This window comes from Ovis canadensis, chromosome 12 (genome assembly GCF_042477335.2).
Source record: "Ovis canadensis isolate MfBH-ARS-UI-01 breed Bighorn chromosome 12, ARS-UI_OviCan_v2, whole genome shotgun sequence".
NCBI lineage: Eukaryota > Metazoa > Chordata > Mammalia > Artiodactyla > Bovidae > Ovis > Ovis canadensis.
Window position 1 is genome coordinate 71,907,878 of NC_091256.1, and position 21,949 is coordinate 71,929,826.

Sequence of the window (21,949 nt, forward strand, 5' to 3'; positions counted from 1 at the left end):
AGGTGTCCTTCTGTTAACATCCATTCATACACTGTTGATCGTCTGCAGTGATGTAGAAATCACTCCCTCACCATCAGTTCTGTTTTGGAGACAACACTAATAATTTGGTTGCTTTTGTTTTTACCACTGAACTAAAAGCTACTTTGCTGTAAATTTCTCTTGATCTTAATTCTGCCTTTCGAGCTACATAAAATCAACTTAATTAATGTCTCTACATCTCTGTCTTTAAGATGTACAAAAACATGCTCAATAAGTATTTTTAGAACAAATAAATGGATGTCCCTTCAGGATTTCTCTTCTTGATACTGTGAAGAGGAAATATGGGGTTAAGTCAGTTTTATGAGAACAAACATAGGCAGCCAATATAATGGAGAGGGGTTTAGTGGTAGCTGGTTCAGAGCATGGTTTTTGTACTTCTCACGCAGAGCCAAACATACTGCTTTTTTTATAGATACAAATGAAGCCAAGTGTAATATAATCCAAATTTAAATATAGATTGGGGTTTATATTATTTATGCGAGGCTCTTTGAGGTCATACACCTTGGATTTCTAGGCTAACATTAACTTATTATTTAATGGGATTGGCTTCCTCATTAACCCTGTGCCATTGAACTGTAGACAGTCTGAAATAAATTATGGGTAACATTAACATGTTTTTTTAAATTAGAGTTTGTGTTTGTTGAAACACACAAGTTAAATAATTGGAGGGAGTGTATTAACTCTTAGGAAGTTAACCCTCAAATCAAAGTTTGATGTAAATAATCCACAGTGAGGGTATGCCACAATGGAATAGATAATTGAGTTGGTGCTACGGTACAGATTTTGGTTCTTAATTGAGACATTTAAAAGTTTTATTTGATACTCCTTACTTTTTATACAAATATGGTCTGGTGAGAAAAACTGTCAAATTTTACATCAAACCCATGTATTTTTCATAGCAGCAAACCTGTCTCTAGTTCACTATTGTATTCCCATACTTAGCATAATGGAGAGCTCAGAAAAAGCTTTGCTGACTAAATAGGTGATTGTATAATAAATCTAATATGTTAGACATTTTATGTACGTATTTTATTTTTTTCTCTTCCAATATTAGTGATGAGTGAAGACCCTCTAATCAGCCTGTGTAGACCTCCTCTAAGAAGCTCAAGATCTGGTAAGAGATTGTTTTGTCTGTTGGTTCAGCTTTCTCATATTTTTAAATAGGGTACTTAACATGTATTTATTGGAGAAGGCAATGGCACCCCACTCCAGTACTCTTGCCTGGAAAATCCCATGAACAGAGGAGCCTGGAAGGCTGCAGTCCATGGGGTCGCTAAGAGTCAGACGTGACTGAGCGACTTCTCTTTCACTTTTCACTTTCATGCATTGGAGAAGGAGATGGCAACCCACTCCAGTGTTCTTGCCTGGAGAATCCCAGGGACGGGGGAGCCTAGCGGGCTGCCGTCTATGGGGTCGCACAGAGTCGGACATGACTGAAGCGACTTAGCAGCCACAGGAACATGTATTTATATGGTTAGAAATTCAAAATTTCTATAAATATACGATGGAAAGTCTCCCAGCTCCTTTCGTTGTTTGTCCACCCAGTTTCCTTAAGCAACCAGTGCTGTCAGTTTCTTAGGCAGTCTTCCAGAGATATTTTATGGAGATACAAGAGAATTCATGTATAAATCATCTTTTCCTGTCTTTTTTAACCCACATTTTAGCCCAATAATTGCTCTTTTCTGTACCTTCTTACTGTTGATTTTTACTTAAAATATATTGAGACATCCTTCCATATAAGTGTATAAAATAATTTTTTCATTAGAGGTTGTGTCCTTGTATGTTGCTATGATTCTTTTTGTTAGCAAAATGGTTTTTAAATTAATGTCAGGGACTTTTTACTCTTCCCAGTATAATGCTAATAAAAAATTGAAGACTGAGCCTTTGTGGCTCAGGGCTATAAATTTTTCCTGCCTTAACTGCATTTCTTCCCCTGTGGGTCAGCTGGTAAAGAATTCGCCTTCTATGCAGGAGACCTGGGTTTGATCCCTGGGGTGGAAAGATCCTCTGGAGAAGGGAAAGGCTACCCACTCCAGTATCCTGCCTGGAGAATTCCATGGACTGTATAGTCATGGGGTCACAAAGAGTCAGACATGACTGAACAACTTTCACTTTAAGACCTAAGAAGAGTATTGCCCTTAAATTGATTTCGTAACTATGAAAGAAAACTATGAATGTCATTCCAAGAGATCTGCTTCATTTTTAGAGTTTCCCAGCCCATAAGGTGCTTTATTGTAGGAACTAAAAAGGAAACATTTACCTTCACATGAGGTTTCTACTCCTCGGTTATTCTCTTTTAAAAAGAGTTAGGTTGATTTTTTTTTTTTTTCCTGATAGATGACTGTCCTTTTAAGTGATAAAAATCTGTTAAGGTTTTGATGATGAACCTGTGGTAAAGAACCATATGATGCATTTCCTTTTAAGCACTAATCATTTTATTGCTATCTCTCTTGCAGATTCGGCACACAAAACAAATGGAAATACTAAAATGAGTGAATTAGGTTTGTTTATCTCTAATTCTTATAGGTTCTCTTTGAGGCTTCGAATTATCAGTAGAATGCAGGAGTACTTTCATTTGGTCACTGGCTTGAAAATATTTGTTCATTATTTCAGCTTGAGGGACCAATAGCCTTGGTTTTTATTCTCTGAAATTATGTCCTTTGTTATATTATTGTTTAAGTTCACGTAAGAAAATGTCATAACCTATATTTTAGTTTTTATTAGCAGTTATTAAGTTAACACTGTTGCGAGAAAAGAGATAACAACTTACCAATTAAGTTTTTTCTTGCTTTAGAAAGTGAATTGGAAATTTTTCTGTAGTAAGTTGTGTCCTTTGCCATGTTTGTTGAAGTGGTTTATATTCTTTTCAGCATTTGCCTTGATATAGGACTTGAGCTACCAAGATCTGTGGCTTTAAGTGAACTTACATTGATTGTGGTTGGACTTAGTCTTAAGTTACAAATTTTCTAAATTTGGAGATGAGTCAAAGGAGAGAAGCTTCATTTTTCTTTATAAATAGTTGCAGCTTGTTTTAAATTTGTCTTCCACTTTTAAACTCAATTTTTTTAGAGACTTCAGAATTTACAGTGTCTGGGTACTGAAAATGATCCTTGTAGTATGCAACTTATCATGTGTACTTTTACCTACCAATTTCTCAAATGCTCTATATAAAAACTTAAAAAAGAATTTTTTTTGAGTCTTAAATAGAAGCAAACTTGCAGATGAAATAATCTAGCACTTTTATGTTCTTTCTATGCTAGATTTAGAAATTATTTCTGCAAGTACTTTATAATAAAAACTAACTTTAAAAAAAGTACTTTCAGTTTAAAGGAAATTTCTGTGAGATCAATAAAGAATGACACCCCCCTTTTTTCCCCCAATAGTAATGCTAGTAAATCTTGAAATGTATAAAATGGCTGTTCATGGAGCTTGAACATTTGTGATATTTCCAGACTATTCTTTATTCTCTTCTTCTTGCTGTGCCACTCTCTTGTTCTCCAAAGTGTGATTGGCATTGAATAGTAAGGTATCTATACTGGGGATCCCCAGAGTACAGCCTCTGAGTAAAATCTGACATGTGGTCTTGTTTTTATACAGCCTGTGAGCTAAGAAAAATTTTTACATTTTGTGGAATAAATATATATATGTATACACAGGCATATGACAGAGACCTTGTGTGGCTAGAGAAGCCTAAAATATTTACTCTTTGGCCCTTGACGGAGAAAGTTTACCCATCTCTAATTACATTAATGGCAGACCTAAAGACAGGAAATCACCTAAATTATCATTTGTTCTAAGAATAAATTCGGAGAGTTAAATACCTGCCTTGACGTAGATTTATGTCCACACATAGATTGAACATTCCACACTAGGTTTTACTGACAACACAAAAAGGAGACACAGTGACTCCTGTCTTCTCTTTGAAAAAGCATGATCGTCTCACTTTTGAATCTTCATGCCTTTGTCCCCAGACACAACTCAATTATGGTTTGTATTTCCTTGAATACCCTTCACGCCTCACACCAACACATTCCATAAATCTCTTGGAATAAGAAAGCCTATAGTAGAAATATCCTGGGACTTTGTATTTTTCTTTAAAACTGTGACCAGACAAAAGAAAGTGAACAGGAAGTGATACAGATAATGGTTGATGTCCACCAGAGGAGGTAGTTTTAAGTGATCTGTTTTTTATAACAAACTGAAAGACCTTAAACTTCTGAAGTATCTTTTCCTAATTGGTTAAAACTGTTAGAAAAGTGACACCTCCTTAACAGCACATTTAATTATTGCCATTTGCCTAAAAGCCACAGCCTTTGTAATTTTTTTAAAAATAACCTTTTTTTGGTTAGGGTATTATTGCTCTGAATAGAATTCTAATGTCTTGAAAGTTTTTGCATGTATGTAGGAAAGAGTAATACTTAAAAAAAAAATTTTTTTTTAATGCTTTAGCTTCCCCCATGTAGCAGCCAAGAAGTTTAGAATAAAGGAAGCTGAATGACAAAAGAGGGAAATGAAATTAAAAGCTATATAGTCATAGATACTGCTGATTCATCATCAGTTTGTATTTGGATATTTATCTATACATTCTTTGCTGCTTGGGTAAAAAAATTGTTATAAGCATTAAAATAGTGGTATATGTATATGGTAGAGAAGAGCCCTACTCTGTGGAAGAGGTCAGGAAGGTTTAATGGCAATAAAATTAGAATTTTGAAGGATGCAGAACAGGCAAAATGAGAAGGAGAGTTGTAAATACTACAGTTTGTCTTGTAATAGAATGTCACTCTTTTATGTTTAGAGTTCAGGCAATATGAGAAACTCCTCTACATTAGAAACAACACTCACATTAACTGCGGCTCCTTGAACTATCTTGTGGTAAATGATTTTCAGAATGACATTCTCAATTGGTAAACTTGGGTTTCTAGAGTGAGAACTATGTTTTAAAATGTGTATACAATCAGGACAAAAGCCTATTACAGTGAAGAGTATTTGTCAACTATATAAAATGTATTATTGTTTAAGGTGTCTTAATTCATAAAATCCTGCTGGATTATAAGGCACAAAATACTACTGTTTTTTGTTCTTAGTGATGTTACCATGATAGCCTTGCTTGATAAATTATTATTTATGTCTTATAAATCTAGTCTGATAAATATTTACTGTTAGGAACATGGAATTCTAAAGAAAGGATTTTTAGACCCTATATTAAATGTCTTAAAAGTGTTCAAAAATAGATTAAATCCATGATTTATTTAATATGTCATATTAAAAGTATTAAAAGCAAGTGCAGAACTCCCTTATAGAAGCTGATTTAAAAATATTTCTAAATTCTTCATTGTGCTAATTAAAACTAATTGACATAACTAACATAAACAGAAAAAAGGGAGATTGAATTGTAGGCAACCTGGTATAGAAAGGATTAATTATTAGTTAATTTGCTCTAGACAGTTAACATAGATTTGCAAAAGTATGGTGGAAATATATTTTATCAGGATGAAAAAAGAGGGATTGTTGTACTATTAGTTTTTTCTGATAGTTTGTGAATGAATGTAAATTTTCAACATACTTTTATTTCCATTAACACAGATTCAAAAATCAGTTCAGCCTTAAATTTTGCTACAACAAATAATTTTTAAACTATATAAAACATAATGCCCCAATATAAATGTGATTTTAACAAAGCTACTGTATTACATTTAGGTTTTGTTGGAACCTCTCATTTTAGAAAGAATTCACTTCTCAGCTTTCCCCCCATTCATGCGTTTACTCAAAAAATTATTGAGGGAGACTTTTTAAAAAGGTTCCACATGTAAGGAGCTTGGAAGTCACCACTTTAGCCTAATAACAAGTCAAAAACTGACAACTGAAAAATCAACAACTCTTCTTAGATCCATAAGAGAGGAAATGACACAGGTCAAATCACTGCCCCCAAGGTTTGAGAAATGGGCAAATACAGGAAGTCATAGCTTGCTGGAGCCAAGACTCACAAGTGGAAGCCTCTGCGGGAGGTAGTGCTGGGTAGGAAAACCTGAACTGCAGTTAATGAATTGTTGGATGTTCTGTGTGGACAAGCCTGAAGAGTTAAAAAATTTCAGCAGGACCCAGTCTAAGGCGGGCCCCTACTGTGTTGTGAAATTTACCTCCAGAGGCTCAGCCAGGCTCACATTTAAAAAAAAAAAAAAAAAATCCGTTCATACTTCTGCAAGTTAGAGGGATCCCAAAAGGCAGCATTTTGAAACGTGCCAGGGTATTCTGTTCTTAACAAGACAAGCCCTCAAGGAAATCTCGTTAACTGGAGCCTATTGGTCTAGTCAAGGCTATGGTTTTTCCAGTGGTCATGTATGGATGTGAGAGTTGGACTATGAAGAAAGCTGAGCACCGAAGAATTGATGCTTTTGAACTGTGGTGTTGGAGAAGACTCTTGAGAGTCCCTTGGACTGCAAGGAGATCCAACCAGACTGATCAAGGAGATCAGTCCTGGGTGTTCTTTGGAAGGATTGATGCTGAAGCTGAAACTCCAATCCTTTGGCCACCTAATGTGAAGAGCTGATTCATTGGAAAAGACCCTGATGCTGGGAAAGATTGAGGGCAGGAAGAGAAGGGGACGACAGTGGATGAGATGATTGGATGGCATCACCAACTCAATGGACATGAATTTGGGTAAACTCCGGGAGTTGGTGATGGACAGGGAGGCCTGGCGTGCTGTGGTGCATGAGATTGCAAAGAGTTGGACACGACTGAGCAACTGAACTGAACCAAACTGAACCTACTGTATCAAAGCCCAGCTGACTTGAGAGATGGGAAATAAACCCAACTCCAGACCATTCTGAGCGTTCTGTTTCACCTAAACAGGAACAGGAAAAACTTTGAACTGTTGTGAAGTTCATGGTCTTGAGGCATAAGCTTACTAAAAAGTGGACACCTAGAGCTGTAAGATACTTCCCTTCTCCCAGGATACTGCCCCTCCCTCAACACCTTACCACCACTTTACTAAAGACCTATTTACAGCAGTATTCTTTTTACCCAGTACATCAAGAAAAAAATTATAAAACATGACAAAATGCAAAAAAGCAGTTTGAAAAGATAGAGCAATATCAACCAGATATGGCATGGATATTAGAATTATCAGATCAGGAATTTAAAACAACTATGATTTAATATAGTACAGACTCTAATGGATAAAGTAGACTACATGCAAGAACAGATGAACAATGTCAGCAAAGAAGTAGAAATCCTAAGAAAGAATCAAATGCTGCAGATAAAAAAACACTAACAGAAATGAAGACTCTTGATGGGCTTGTTGGAGTGGACATGGCTTAGACTCTCTAGCAATAGAATATCAATAGCATTCTCAAAGAAATGATAATATATGACATGATTTATTAGCTAGTCCTATGGTAATACAGCGATATATAAATGTATCAAATCAACACATTATAAACCTTACACATAACACAATGTTAAATATCAGTTATATCTCAATTTAAAAAAAAACAGAATCTTTAAAAACCAAAAAGCAAAGAGAACAATGACTAAATAATACAGAATATCCTAGACTGTGCAACAGCTACAAAAGGCATAACGTATGGATACTGTGAATAACAGAGAAGAAAGGAATAGAGGAAATGTTTGAAATATTAATGACTGCGTGCATGTGTGCTCAGTTGCATCCGACTCTCTGCTACCCCATGAACTATAGCCTGCCAGGCTCCTCTGTCCTTGGGATTTAGGCAAGAATACTCGAGTGGGCTGCCATTTCTTCCTCCAGGGTATCTTCCTGATCCATGGGATTGAACCTGCATCTACTGTGTCTCCTGCATTGCCAGGTGGATTCTTTACCACTTGAGGTACCTGGGAAGCCCAGTAATGACTAAGAGTTTCCCAAGTTAATGTCAAACACTAAATTCAGATCCAGTAATCTCACAAACACCAAGAAAGATAAATGCCAAAAATAAAAATACACTTAGGCATATCTTTGTTAAGCCACAGAAGGTCAAAAAAAAAAAAAAAAAAAAAAGGAAACCTAAACAAAGCCTGAGGAAGACAACACATGACCTGTAAAGAAACAAAGGTCAGAATCACATCTAACATCTCAGAAAGCATGCAAGCAAGAAGAGATCGGAGTAAAAGATTTAAAGTATTCAAAGAAAAAAAACCCACCAACCTGGAATATTGTACCATGCAAACCTATCCTTCAAAGGTGAAGCCTCTGCCCAAGGTAACTAAGAAAAAAAGAAAAGGAAAGAAGGGAAAAAATGGAGGGGGATAAAATGTAGGATGCAAGTTACTAATGTCAAGAATTAAAGAGGGGACACTGTATATTCTATGGAAATTAAAAGGATAACATGGGAATATTATGAACAACTTTATGCCCACCAATTTGATAACCTAGATGAGATGTAACTGATTCCTTGAAAGATATAATCTACCAAAATTCACTCGAAATAGGTGACCTGAATAGCTCTATATCTCTTAAATAAATTGAATCAACAATTAATAACCTTCCAAAATAGAAAGCATGAGGCCCAAGTGAGTTTCTTAGTGAATTCTATCAAACATTAAAGGAAGAAATTATGCCAATTCTCTACAGTCTCTTGGAGGATGGAAGCAGAGGAAGCAACTTTCTAACTCATTCTGTGAGGCCAGCATTATGCTGATACCAAAACCAGACCAAAACATTAGAAAAAACTATAGACCCACCAGCGTCAGAAACACAGCAGTGTGAAACATCTACCTTACCTTTGTCTCCCCTTCACTCCATAACCAGTGAAAAATCCACAGCTTAACAAAAGCGTCTCTGCTAAAAGCAACAGGATGCTGGAGAAATCCACACATCTGTGCATCTACAGGTGGGTGAAATGTAATACTTGGTGGAAGGGGAACTGAGGTAATAGTGGAAAGAGGGCTGCAATTTGGGTCTACTGATGGGAACAGCAGAGCCCAGAGACAGAGAACTCAGAAACAGCAAGAAAGGCTATACACATGACCCGAGCAAACCAACCAGCCTGGCACCCAAGGCCACAAGTAACTGGTCAATGGCAGCAGTGGGGCCTGGGACCCCAAATCAACAGCCACTGAGGTGTCCACATCCACATCACCTCGCATTCACAGTGGCAGAGCCTGCAAACCTTATAACAGATGAGGAAGAGTTGCCTGTGTGATTCCAGTCCCTCTGTCCCCTCCATCATCTTCCCTGATGATGGAGCTTGTGTCTCAGGGGATCCCAGATACAAGGAATGGAAAGAGCCCACCATCCTGGTGATGACAAAGGCTCTAGCACAGGCAAGGAGCTATGACCCTGGTGGCACAAAAACACTGCAACAAAGGCACAGTCACACCTCTTAGAGAGAAGGTGGGGTCTATAAAATGCCATTCAGATAGATGTAACCAGTGGCAGCTTAGGTAAGAAGAACAAAACCCATATGATAGTGCCACCAACTGGAAAACAAAGGAGTCTAACTTCTCACCTATCATTTAATATCGAATGCGCTGACAGAGGAACAGTTCATCATCAAACAACACGAAGAACCACAGTAACAGTATACCACAAAAAGAAAATGACAGTTCTCCAGAAACAAAAAGTCATGAAATACTGTAACTGACTGTTAGAGAATTTAAAAGTTATGAAGATAATCAAAGATATATAATACTCAGATACTCAAAGATATAATAAAACTCAGTTTAATGAGCTCACTGATAAGACTAATGGGCAGAAAGATTGCCTTACCAAAATATTAAAATTCTGAAACAAATTCTGGAGCTAAAGAACACAATAAATAAGATGACGAATTCATTAGAATGAGAGCAGACCACATGAAGAGAGAGTTTAGTTCAGTTCAGTTGCTCAGTCGTGTCCGACTCTTTGCAACCCCATGGACTGCAGCACGCCAGGCCTCCCTGTCCATCACCAACTCCTGGAGTTTGCTCAAACTCACATCCATCACGTCGATGATGCCATCCAGCCATCTCATCCTCTGTCGTCCCCTTCTCCTCCCACCTTCAATCTTCCCCAGCATCAGAGTCTTTTCAGATGAGTCAGTTCTTTGCATCAGGTGGCCAAAGTATTGGAGTTTCAGCTTCAGCATCAGTCCTTCCAATGAATATTCAAGACTGATTTCCTTTAGGATTAACTGGTTTGATTGCCTTGCAGTCCAAGGGACTCTCAAGAGTCTTCTCCAATACCACAGTTCCAAAGCATCAATTCTTTGGCACTCAGCTTTCTTTATAGTCCAGTTCTCACATCCATACATGACAACTGGAAAAACCACAGCTTTGACTAGACAAACCTTTGTCAGCAAAGTAATGTCAAAGTAATGAAGAGAGAGGTAGGGACGTCTAGATAGAAATCTAGAAATAATACAAGTAGATGAGAAAAGAGAAATAAGATGTTTTAAAAATGAAGGAGTCCTAAATACTCAAAATTCAATGACAGTATTTTAAAGGCAGCTAGAGAAAAAAATGGTGACCTACAAAGGAACCCTCAGGCTATTGGTGAATTTCTCAGCAGAAACCCTACAGGCCAAGAAGGAATAGAATGACATTTTCAAAATACTGAAAAATAGAAACTGGCACACAAGAATACTCTATCCACCAAAGTTATCATTCAGATATAAAGGAGAAAAAGACTCTCCCAGACAAAAACTGATGGAATTCATCAACACTAAACGTGCCTTGCAAAGTATATTGAAAGGGGCTCTTCAACCAGAAACAAAGTGGCCAAAATTGTGCAAAACTTTGAGCAAGGTGATAAGTAGAGCCAGAAAATTACAACTGTCTATCAAAAAAGGTTTTTAAACCATCTATTATCACATAAAGATTAAAGGGAGAAAAAAGCGGAATAATAAATAGAGCTATCTCACTTTGATAACAGACTCACAACTTAAAAAGGGATAATTTAAGACAACAAAAAGATAGAAGGAGAAGAGGAAAAGGACAGAACTTGTATAGGTGAATGAAGATAAGACGCTGTCAACAGAAAATGGACTATTTCAACTGAGATACTTCATACAAAACTTAGGGTAAGCATTAAGCAGAGACACAAAACATGAGAGGAACCTGTGGAAAATATCTTAGAAAATCACCAGACCAAAATGGCAACAGAAATACAAGGAGAAACAATGAAGATATAGATCAACTAGAAAAAAAAAGAAAGACATAATAGTAGTACTGTCCTTATCTATCAGAATCACCATAAATATAAATGGATTGTACTCACCAGTCAAAAGACACAGAGTGGCTGGATGGGTTGAAAAACAAGTACATGTTGCCTCTAGACCTCAGCTCTAAAGAGGCTAGAGCTCTAAACGTAGGCGAGAAGTAAAGGCATGGAAGATAATACATGAAGCAAATAGCAGCCAAAAGAAAGCTACTATCTCTATAGTCATATCTGGAAAAATAGACTTCAAGCCAAAAAAGGTAGCAAGATGTAAAAACAGTATACAGTAATGAGACAACCCATCAAGAAGACACTACAATGATTATCATGTTTGCATCTAACAGGCACACCAAAGTGTATTAAAGCAATTGTTAACAGACCTAAAGGGAGAAAGCGACAGCAACATAAGAATAGGGCATTTTAACACCTCACTTTCATCAATGAGTAGATCTTTCAGATGAAAGTCAACAAGGAAACACTGACTTTAAATTAAACATTAGACCAGATTGATTTGACAGATTTTTAAAGAACATTCCATCCAAACGCAGCAGAATATGCTTTCTTCTCAAGTGAACACAGCGCTTTCTCAAGGATAGACAGTATGTTGCGGCATAAAACAAGTCTCAGTAAGTTTAAGAAGATTGAAATCATATGCATCCTCTCTGATCACAGTGGAATGAAACTGGAAATCAACTACAAGAAGAAAACTGGAAAAGTCACAAATAGGGAAACTGAACAACTATTGGGTAAATGATGAGACAAACACAAAATTTAACAAGTGAGATTGCATCAAACTAAAAAACCTGTGCACAGCAAAGGAAACCATTGAGAGAATGAAAAAATAACCTACTGAATGGGAGAAGGTATTTACAAATGATATATCAAATATGGGGTTAATATCGAAAATATATGAAGATCTCATACAACTCAAAAATTTAAAAACCCCAGACAGCCTGGTTAAAAATTGGACAGAGGAGCTGAATAAATGTTTTTTTTCCAAGAGACATACAGATGGCTAACAGATTCATGAAAAAATGTTCATAACTGATTATTAAGGAAATACAAATCAAAATCACAGTGAAATATCACCTCACACATGTCAGAATTCTCAAAAAAGGAAAGATAAAGCAAGTGTTGGCAAGGATGTGGAAAAAAGGGGCTCTTCATTATTGGTGGAAATGTAGATTGATACAGTGACTGGAAGACTGTATGAAAATTCCTTAAAAAATTAAGAATAGAACTACCATATGATCCAGCTATCCCACTCCTGGGCATTTATCCAAAGAATATGAAGATATAATCTGAAGTGATATCTGCATCGCCACTTACCTCCATGATCATCACAGCATTAGTTACAGTATCCAAGTATGGAAACAACCCAAGTGCCTATCAACAGATAAGTGGATAAAGATGTGGTGTATGTATACACACACACACACACACACACACACACACATATATATATATAACATATATACAGTGTAATATGACTCAGTAATAAAAAGATGGCATTTTGCCATTTGTGACAATGTGTATGGATCTTGAGGGCATGATGCTAAGTAAGATCAGTCAGAGGAAGACATAGATATGATTTCATTCATATGTAGAATATAAAAAGCTAATATTTAAAATAAATGAACAAACCAAACAAAAGTAAGCATGTAGATATAGAGAACAAAGTATTGATTATGAAAAGGGAAAGAACAGTGGGGAAGGGGAAGTAGGTAAAGGGGGATCAGATATTTGATTGTGAGCACATAGATGGAGACATGTAATGCTGTGTGCATGAAGCTTATAGATCAGTGTTCCTTAAATATTTGAAACTGTTTTACAAACTACAGGCTAATATTTCTCATGAACACAGACACTAAAAGTACAAGAAGAATACACTACAACCAAATAGATTTATCCCAGGTGTCCAAAGCCTGATTTAACATTTGAAAATCAACTCATATAATCATTAACAGAGTAAAGAAAAATCATACAACAATATCAATAGATGCAGAAAAAAAGCATTTGATAGAGTCCAACACCCACTCATGATAAAAAATTAGGAATAGAGATAAACTGTCTCAACTTGATAAAGACTGTCTGCAGAAACTATAGCTAACATCATGTATAGGTAAGGAACTGGAACCTTTTGTACTAACCTCAGGTACAAGGCAAAGATGACCTTGCTCACCACTTTTAAACATCAGGCTGGAAGTTCTAGCTAGTGCAGTAAGAGAAAAGGAAATAAAAGATATAGAGATTGAGAAGGAAGAACTAAAACTGTCTTTATTCACAGATGATATGACTATCTATGTAGGAAATCCAAAAGAATGGACCAAAAACTTCCTGGCACTTACAAGCCATCATGCAAGTTTGTAGGATACAAGGTTAATACACAAAAGTCAAGCAATTTCTTACATACCAGCAATGAATGAGATATTTGAAAATAAAAAACAATATCATTAGCATATCCCACAATGTAATACTTAGATATAAATACAAAACTTGATGAGTAAAATAAAAGAATTACTAAGTAAATGGGGAGATGTTCCATGTTTATGGATAGGAGGATCCAATATTGTCAAGATGTCATTTCTTCCCAACAATCAGTAGATTCAATACAACACTGAACAAAATCCCAGCAAGTTAACTCATGGATATCAACAAATTGGTCCCAAAGTTTATGTGGAGAAACAAAAGACCCCGAGTAACTAACAGAATATTGGAAGAAGAAAGTAGGACAGAACTCCAAGGTAAACTAAACCTAAAGCTACAATAACTGAGACAGTGTGGTATTGTCAAAAGAATAAACAAATACATCATTGGAGTAGAGTACAGAGCCCATAGGTAGAGCCATATATAGTCAACTGATCTTTGACAAAGGAGTGAAGGCGATACAATGGAACAGAGAGTCTTTTTAACAGATGATACTGAAACAACTGGACATCTACGTGAAGAAAAAAACAGAATCTGCACATAGACCTTAACACCTGTCACAAAAATTAACTCAGAATAGATCACAGACCCAAACGTAAGCACAAAGCTATAAAACTTGTAGATTACATAGAAGAAAACCTAGATGATCGTTTGGTGGTGCCTTCTTAGGTATAAACCAAAAGCAGAATCCATGAGAGAAATAATTGATAGGCCAAATTTTGTAAGAATTAAAAACTTATGCTCAGCAAAAAAAAGTGTCAAGGGAATGAGAAGGTAAGCCATAGACTATTTGCAAATGATGTATTTGAAAAGTACTGTTATCCAAAATATACAAAGAACTCTTCAAAACTCAACAATAAGAAAACAATTTAAAAAATGGGTCAAAGAGCATAATAGATACCTCACCAAAGCAGTTAGATGGCAAATAAACATATGTAAAGATAGATGCTCTCCATTGTATGTCATCAGGGAAATGCAATTGAAAAAGTGAGATACCACTACATACACTTAACAATACCAAATGCTGATATGAATGTACAGCAACAGGAAGTCCTCTTTGTTGCTGGTGGGAATGCAGGGTGGTCCCCTTTGAGGTTACTTTTATAGTTTCTTAAAAAACTAAACATACTCTTAGTATGCAACCCAGCAATCACACTCCTGGATATCTACCCAAAGAAGTTGAAAACTTAGGTCCACACACAAACCTGTGCACACGTGTGTGACACCTTTTTATTCATAATTGCCAAAACTTAAAAGCAACCAAGATATCTTTCCATAGGTGAATGGCTAAATAAACATCCAGACAATGGGATAATAAAGAACTATCAAGTCATGAAGAGACATGGAAGAACCTTAAATGTATCTTACTGAGTGAAAGAAACTACTCTGAAAAGGCTGCATACTGTATGATTCTCACTATATGGCATCCTGGAAAACGCAAAACTCTTGAGACAGTAAAAAGATCAGTGATTGCCAAGGATTGGGGGTAGGAGATGGGGGAGCAACAAATAAGTCTGGCGCCAAAGATTTCTAGGACAGTGAAAATATTCTGCATAATACCATAATGGAATTATACATGTCATTGTACATTTGTCTAAACCCATAGAAGGTGCAGCATCAAGATAGAACTGCAAAAAGAAGAGAGCTCTAATGTGAATTAAGGTCTTTGGGTGGTTATGATGTATCTGTAGGTTTGTCAGGTGTAATGAGTGTAGCGCTGTGATAGGAATGTTGGTAATGGGGAAGACTATGCATGTGTAGAGGCTGGGAGCATATGGGAAATCTCCCTCCCTCCCCCAGTTTCATGAATCATAAACTGCTTTAAAAAATTAATTTAAAAATAAATTTTTAAAATTGCTGAGTGCTTACAATGTGCTGTTATTTTGAACAAAGCTGATGTAGTGGTAGAATAGAATTCTCGAAATCAGAGTCTATTCAAGTCCTTTTTGTCGCTTGTCAGTCTTGACACCCTTAGACAGGGCACTTGGTATCTCTGAGCCTTACCTATCATAGTGTTCTCTTATAATGTTATGGGAATCAGATTAACACATGAAGTTTTTTGAAAACTAGCAACATGAAGATACTAAGGACTTACTGTTATTAAAATAACTAAGACATGACCATTGGCTCTTAAAAATATTTTTTTGTATGCCTTGTAAATAGTTGCATAAATGAATAAAGCAAAACTGCTGTGTAAAGAAGTACTGTTAATGGTTATGATTTAGAAAATAAAATTTCAAAAAGGAATAAAATTTCAAAAAGGGCAATACCTTTTAATGTGAATGGAAATATTAACATTTTAATAGAATAGCAGTAAGATAAGTCTGACTTTCCAGTTTTCTGGTTGGGAAAAAGAAGATAAAATGAAAAGACAGTCTTTCTAAAGAATCCTGTGCTGTGCTGTGCTTATTCCTGTCCCACTCTTTGCAACCCCATGGACTGTAGCCCACCAGGCTCCTCTGTCCATGATTCTCAGGCAAGAATACTGGAATGGGTTGCCATGCCCTCCTTCAGGGATCTTCCTGACCCAGGGATTGAAACCAAGTCTCCCACATGGATTCTTTATCTCTGAGCCACCAGGAAAGCCCAAGAATACTGGGGTGGATAGCCTAACACTTCTCCAGGAGACCTTCTTGACCCAGGAGTCAAATCTGAGTCTCCTGCATTGCAGGCAGATTCTTTACCAGCTGAGCAACCAGGGAAACCCAAAGAAAGAATTGCATAGTAGTATTAGCAGTTTTCTCAGAGTCAATTTTTTTTAGAGCAAAAATGTTGTCAAATGCTGATTTGCACTTGCCACTATTGAGTAAAAGTAGCTTGGCTAGTATTGATGTTATACCAATCTAATTAAACTGATTTTTTAAAATATTTCCACATTCATAGAATGATGGGTTGCTAGTTGCCTTCTACAATACAATTCTTTTTTTTCTTTTGAAAAGCAAATAGGAGTTACAATCAACAGAGGAAGATCTGAAAGGAAACAAATTTTCATTCTGGTTCATTCTGTTCTCATATGATCATTCAGCAACATTTTAGCCCAATTGTGCAATTCTTACATTTGGGTATATCTTTCTTTATTTAAAAAAAAACAATCAGGAAATTCCCTGTGGTCCAGTGGTTGGGACTCTGCTCTTCCAGTGCCACGGCCCCAGCTTCAGTCCCTGATTGGGGAACTAAGATGCCACAAGCCAAATGACACAGCCAAAACCCCCCCAAAAATCAGAATAGCCCATGTGAAAATAGAGCATTTCTTGACACATTTTACTCATTTATCTTTGTCCAAATTCTCTGACTCTGAGAACAGTGGTGTATGTGGACCTGCTGGAACTAGGAGCGTTTCTTTACCTTTCTTACAATCTCTTCAGACTCACCAGTGCATGAAAACACTGCTTTTTCAGCTCTGCTTGTGTGGTTGGCTTTTTCAAAGGAATATTGGAAATCTAGCAGATATGAGAAAGAGAATACAGTAAACCTATTTACCAGCTTGCTACTGCTGCTAAGTCACTTCAGTCGTGTCCGACTCTCTGCGACCCCATAGATGGCAGCCCACCAGGCTCCCCCATCCCTGGGATTCTTCAGACAAGAACACTGGAGTAGGTTGCCATTTCCTTCTCCAGTGCATTAAAGTGACAAGTGAAAGTGAAGTCGCTCAGTCTTGTCCGACCCTCAGTGACCCCATGGACTGCAGCCTCCCAGGCTCCTCCGTCCATGGGATTTTCCAGGCAAGAGTACTGGAGTGGGGTGCCATTGCCCTCTCCGATTTACCAACCTAGGGGACTCTATTTATCAACATAGAGCTTCACACTTTCTACAAACACAAGTTACGTTTTATAATACAAATAGAGCTCTCAGTGAAGAAACACAGTTTCTGATTCTGGTTTGTAGCACACTTATTCCTGAAATAGTGTAAAGGGAAATAATCCTTTCTTTTTTATGATTTAATGGGAAAAAAAAGTTTAATTGTTGTGATGTAATATTCACTTTCCTAAATTAAATATTCTTATTGATTCCTGAACTTTGGCTTGTGATGTTATATACAACATGTATGCTTTTCTTTTCTAGAAGCTGCCAGTGTCCATCAGAAGGTCAATTACTTGGAAGAAGGTATTTTCACTTAAAATACCATGCAGTATTTTCTAAATCTTTTTGTTGTTGTTGTTAAGATTAGAAGCACTTTTGGTAAGTATTTAAGAGAGAGGACAGAAAAGAAGGCCTTTTTCTTCAGGAAAAAAAATATTCATGCCTAAAATCTGAACTGTTAAATGGACAGGTAAAATAGAATAGAATGTGTGAAGATGGCTTTTATGTATATATTAAACATCTTTTGTGTGTTGAAATTAATTTAAGCAAAGCTAATATTTTCCATTTCTGTCATGTGCTAGCCTTTGATTATGGTATTAAAATAACTAGTTTTCCAAATCTTATCTTTGAATAGTACAGTAAAATTTAGTGTGTTTTTTAAATTAATTTATTTTTTAATTGAAGTATAATTGCTTTACAGAATTTTGTTGTTTTCTGTCAAATCTCAACATGAATCAGCCATAGGTTAGTCTGTTTTTAAGTTCACCATAATCTGAGATTAGTCCCCTGCATACTGAAATGTTTGTGGATGGGTGTATGTATATACACGCCCTGTTGGCAAACATACACACGTATATGCAAACACATTAGTGCATATACTAATCTTGTATGAATTTGTACTCTAATTGTACTTTTCCTCACCATAGGGTAAAACTTTCCTTCTGTTTAATGTTCGTTTGTTTACTTTTTTACTCTGAAGCCTTAGAATACAATCTTACTGAGTATTCGTTTGGGATATAATTATGTACTTCGGAGAACATGAAATGAATGAGCTCAATTTTAGCTTATTTAGAACTTTGTGACTCAGGATAGTAAGCGTAATAAATAGCAATTTGATATCTGATTATTTAAAAGGCTTCATTTTAATGTCAGATTGTTTTTATTATTATTTTTTTAATCCAGATCTTTAAAGATGTAGAATAAAGACTATAATAATGTGTTTTTATTTTGTTTTAGGGGAAACTGAAGAAAATGATCAAGACAGCTCTGACAGTGATGTTACTGTTAAGGTCAGATCCGGGGATTCTGTTGAGTCTGAAGGTAACATTGCTTTATGCTTTATGACTCTTTTCTTAGGAGCTGTAGCTCTAGGTAGAGTATAAAGTATTCTGTGAATTTGCTTTTTTAAAAAATATTTTAAAGTATTAAAACTACTTTTTTAAAAGTGTACTTTTAAACATTTATTAAAATTACTGATTCCACATACATATCATGTATCTGATTAGTAACATACTACCTAACAAACAAATCACTTCTACCTTGCCTTGTTATTTGTGGAACATATCTTTTTGCACCAAAAAAAGTTATTTGTGGTTTTTAAAAAACTTTGATAGAGAAACTGATCACACTGGCATAGACTCACTATACTGTCAGGAGTGTTAGCTAGCTTTTAGGAAGTTTTAGTGAACTTAGATTACTACTTTTATCTCTGAATTGTTCAAATTCACACCAAGTTAGCAGTAACAGTTTCTGATTATTCATAAAAATTGATGTTTAGTTTATTCAAGGAAAAAATCAGCTGAAGGAAAAAGAAGTACCAGCTTGAGGCTTAGTGAGAGTGCCGATCAAATTTGTAAACAGTGTAACTAATGAGTAGTTTTATTTATATGTTAGTCCCATTAACAATAAAATCTCTACTTTTCCCCACCTTTTGAGAATTTCTATAATTTATTTATGTTTTACTTAATCATTCTATTTTCAAAATGAGCTCAGAAGCCAGTTTATGGGCATTTGATATTCTTTATATTTCCCATCCTTTGTCATGTTCCCCCATCCTTTCTTGACACATAAATCCCAATGGAGATGTGCAAAACTCTAACATAGTGGTTAAGATCATGACTCTTGAGTTTCACTGCGTTTCACTCTTCCAGTACTATTGATAGGTTTTGTGCCCTCAGGCAATTGCTTAACTTTTCTGTTCCTCAGTTTCCTCACTGGTTTGTTGTGAGGTTAAATTACTCAGAGAGTGCCTGGCAAATAGTAAACAGTCAAATTATGTGCTGTTAGTTGTTGTTAGTTTTCCTATATGCATACACCTGTGCTCTAAAACTGAGAGACTGATTAAGCCATTCATATAGCCGCTTGCTCGATACCATTGCCACCAGTGCTAGTCTTTGAAACCACATAAACCACAGGCTCTGTAATCCCTTTTGAATTCGAATAAATTCTTATTGACCACATATACTCCATGCAGAAGAAAACTCTAGCTAAAGAACAAAGAAGTGAAGCATATTAGGGAGAATACTGATCTTTCTAGATTCTCTTCTGGGCCTGTTGTCACCACAGAGGTGGGAGAAAATCCACTGGAGTGCAGAAGGCAAATATTAGAATTTAGTGTATTACAGCTTTTATTTCATCCATTTAAAATGTCTATTTTAGTTTGTTTTATAATATGTATATCAGTTAATATTATTTTAGTAATGCTTACATATAAACTTAAAATATATTTTGGAGATTGATGCTCAAAAGTTTTTTAGTTATAGGAGTATACTAGCAAAACTACTTAGCCACTGCCTGGGGATGTGTCAGATACTTTTGCTCCCAAGATAGCAATCTGATTGCTCTTAAACATAATTTGTTATAAATTCTACTTGTAAATGAAAAAAAAATTGAAGATTTTTAAGAAGGGAAGACTAAAACACATAACATATTGATTACTTACAAGAAAAATTTAAAGCAGAATGGATGGTAGATTCCAGGAAGACCCATTATTGTAAACTTTTAAGATTTTCCCCCATTCACAGGTGTCATTATTTCTTATATCTCCTGCCATGTTCTGTATCTTACTTTTATCTTTAAAAAGAAAAGACAGATAATTAATTTTTCAGATATAACATGACCCTTTAGAAACTATTTTTTAAAATAAATTATACATTCACATTCAAGTGTTGAATTCCCTGAGGTTTATCTGAATGTTTTTGCTCTTCTGATTATTCATTATTTTCTGGTAAATGTACACTTAGAAAGTTAAATGTGCTTTATAGTATACTATTTTTCTTTTTTGTTTTTAGACCAAACCACCAGATCGTCAAGTCAATATAAAGAATCACTTTGGCAGTCATCACAAAGTAGGTGAAACTGTAATTTACACTCTTAAAAGTCTAGAGGTGATTGTGGTCAAATGCTATTCTTATTTTTGAAGATTGTCTTTTGCAGTTTAGTGTAAAATGTTGAAAGAGAGTATAGTGAATGCTAAACAACAACAACAACAACTCATCTTGTATCTTGAATTTGCTTCCTGAGTTAATCACCTCTGTACTCAACCTTGATTTTGAATGAAAGAAAAACAAAAAACTACTGCTTTCTGTGGCTTGTTGAATGTCCTTATTTGCAGTACAAATTTGTTGATAAATCAGGTATAGTAAAGTTCATTAGTTGGTGTGTATATAACAGTCTTACAGCTTTGCTTCCAACTTTGAAATTTTCATAATAAAATGTTGAGAAAATGTAACACAGATTGGGAGGTAATATGAAGATGCTAACAATGATTTGTTCAGGATAGTAAAACCGTTGATGTTTTTCATTTTCTTTTATCTATATTTTGTAGATTATCTATAATGAGTATGTATTTCTTAGATTAAGCAGAAATTACACTGTGTTTTTTTTTTCCATTTTTAAGTAAAATCCCAGAATTCAAATTAAGAATCAATCAAAAATATCTGGAATGTAAAATCTTCAAGGACTTTGTTCTCCTCCCACATGGCCATATTAAACATCAGACTTTTTATATTTTTAAAGAAACATGTTTTTTAATATATGTAATTTTACTTATTTATTTATGGCTGTGCTGAGACTTCATTGCTGCACTGACTTTTCTCTGGTTGCAGAGAGCAGGGGCTGCTCTCTTCTCATTGCAGTGACTTCTCTCGTCGTGAAGCCTGGGCTCTAGGGTATGTGGGCTTCAGTAGTTGCCACTGCTGGGCTCTAGAGCACAGGCTTAGAGTTGTGACACATGGGCTTAGTTGCTCCATGGAATGTGGAATCTTCCTGGATCAGGGATTGAACACATAGCTCCCGCCTTAACAGACAGATTCTTTACCACTGAGCCACCAGTGAAGCCATGAGACTAGCCATGAGACTATTTTTATAAAGAAAAGCTTTGGAAATCTGTTTTATAATCACTATGTTCATAGAATTGCACTTTATATGTGTGTGTGTGTGTGTGTATATGTATGTGTATATATGTGTGTGTGTGTATACACACACAAACCTACTAAACCTATATACATACATATATGTGTGTGTGTGTGT

General features: G+C 35.8%; 1 protein-coding gene across 4 annotated transcripts in view; it reads left to right on the top strand.

Annotated features, from left to right (window-relative positions):
• Positions 1-21,949, top strand: part of TOR1AIP1 (torsin 1A interacting protein 1) — a 44,914-nt gene that overhangs the window by 9,441 nt on the left and 13,524 nt on the right. For 2 of the 4 annotated variants that reach the window (XM_069544909.1, XM_069544912.1), the window contains exons 3-7: positions 1,094-1,153; positions 2,496-2,540; positions 17,681-17,722; positions 18,656-18,739; positions 20,710-20,766. In XM_069544909.1, coding sequence (XP_069401010.1) covers positions 1,094-1,153; positions 2,496-2,540; positions 17,681-17,722; positions 18,656-18,739; positions 20,710-20,766 — 288 coding nt within the window. The remainder of the gene's footprint in view (positions 1-1,093; positions 1,154-2,495; positions 2,541-17,680; positions 17,723-18,655; positions 18,740-20,709; positions 20,767-21,949) is intronic. The other 2 variants (XM_069544910.1, XM_069544913.1) reach the window with 1 other exon arrangement.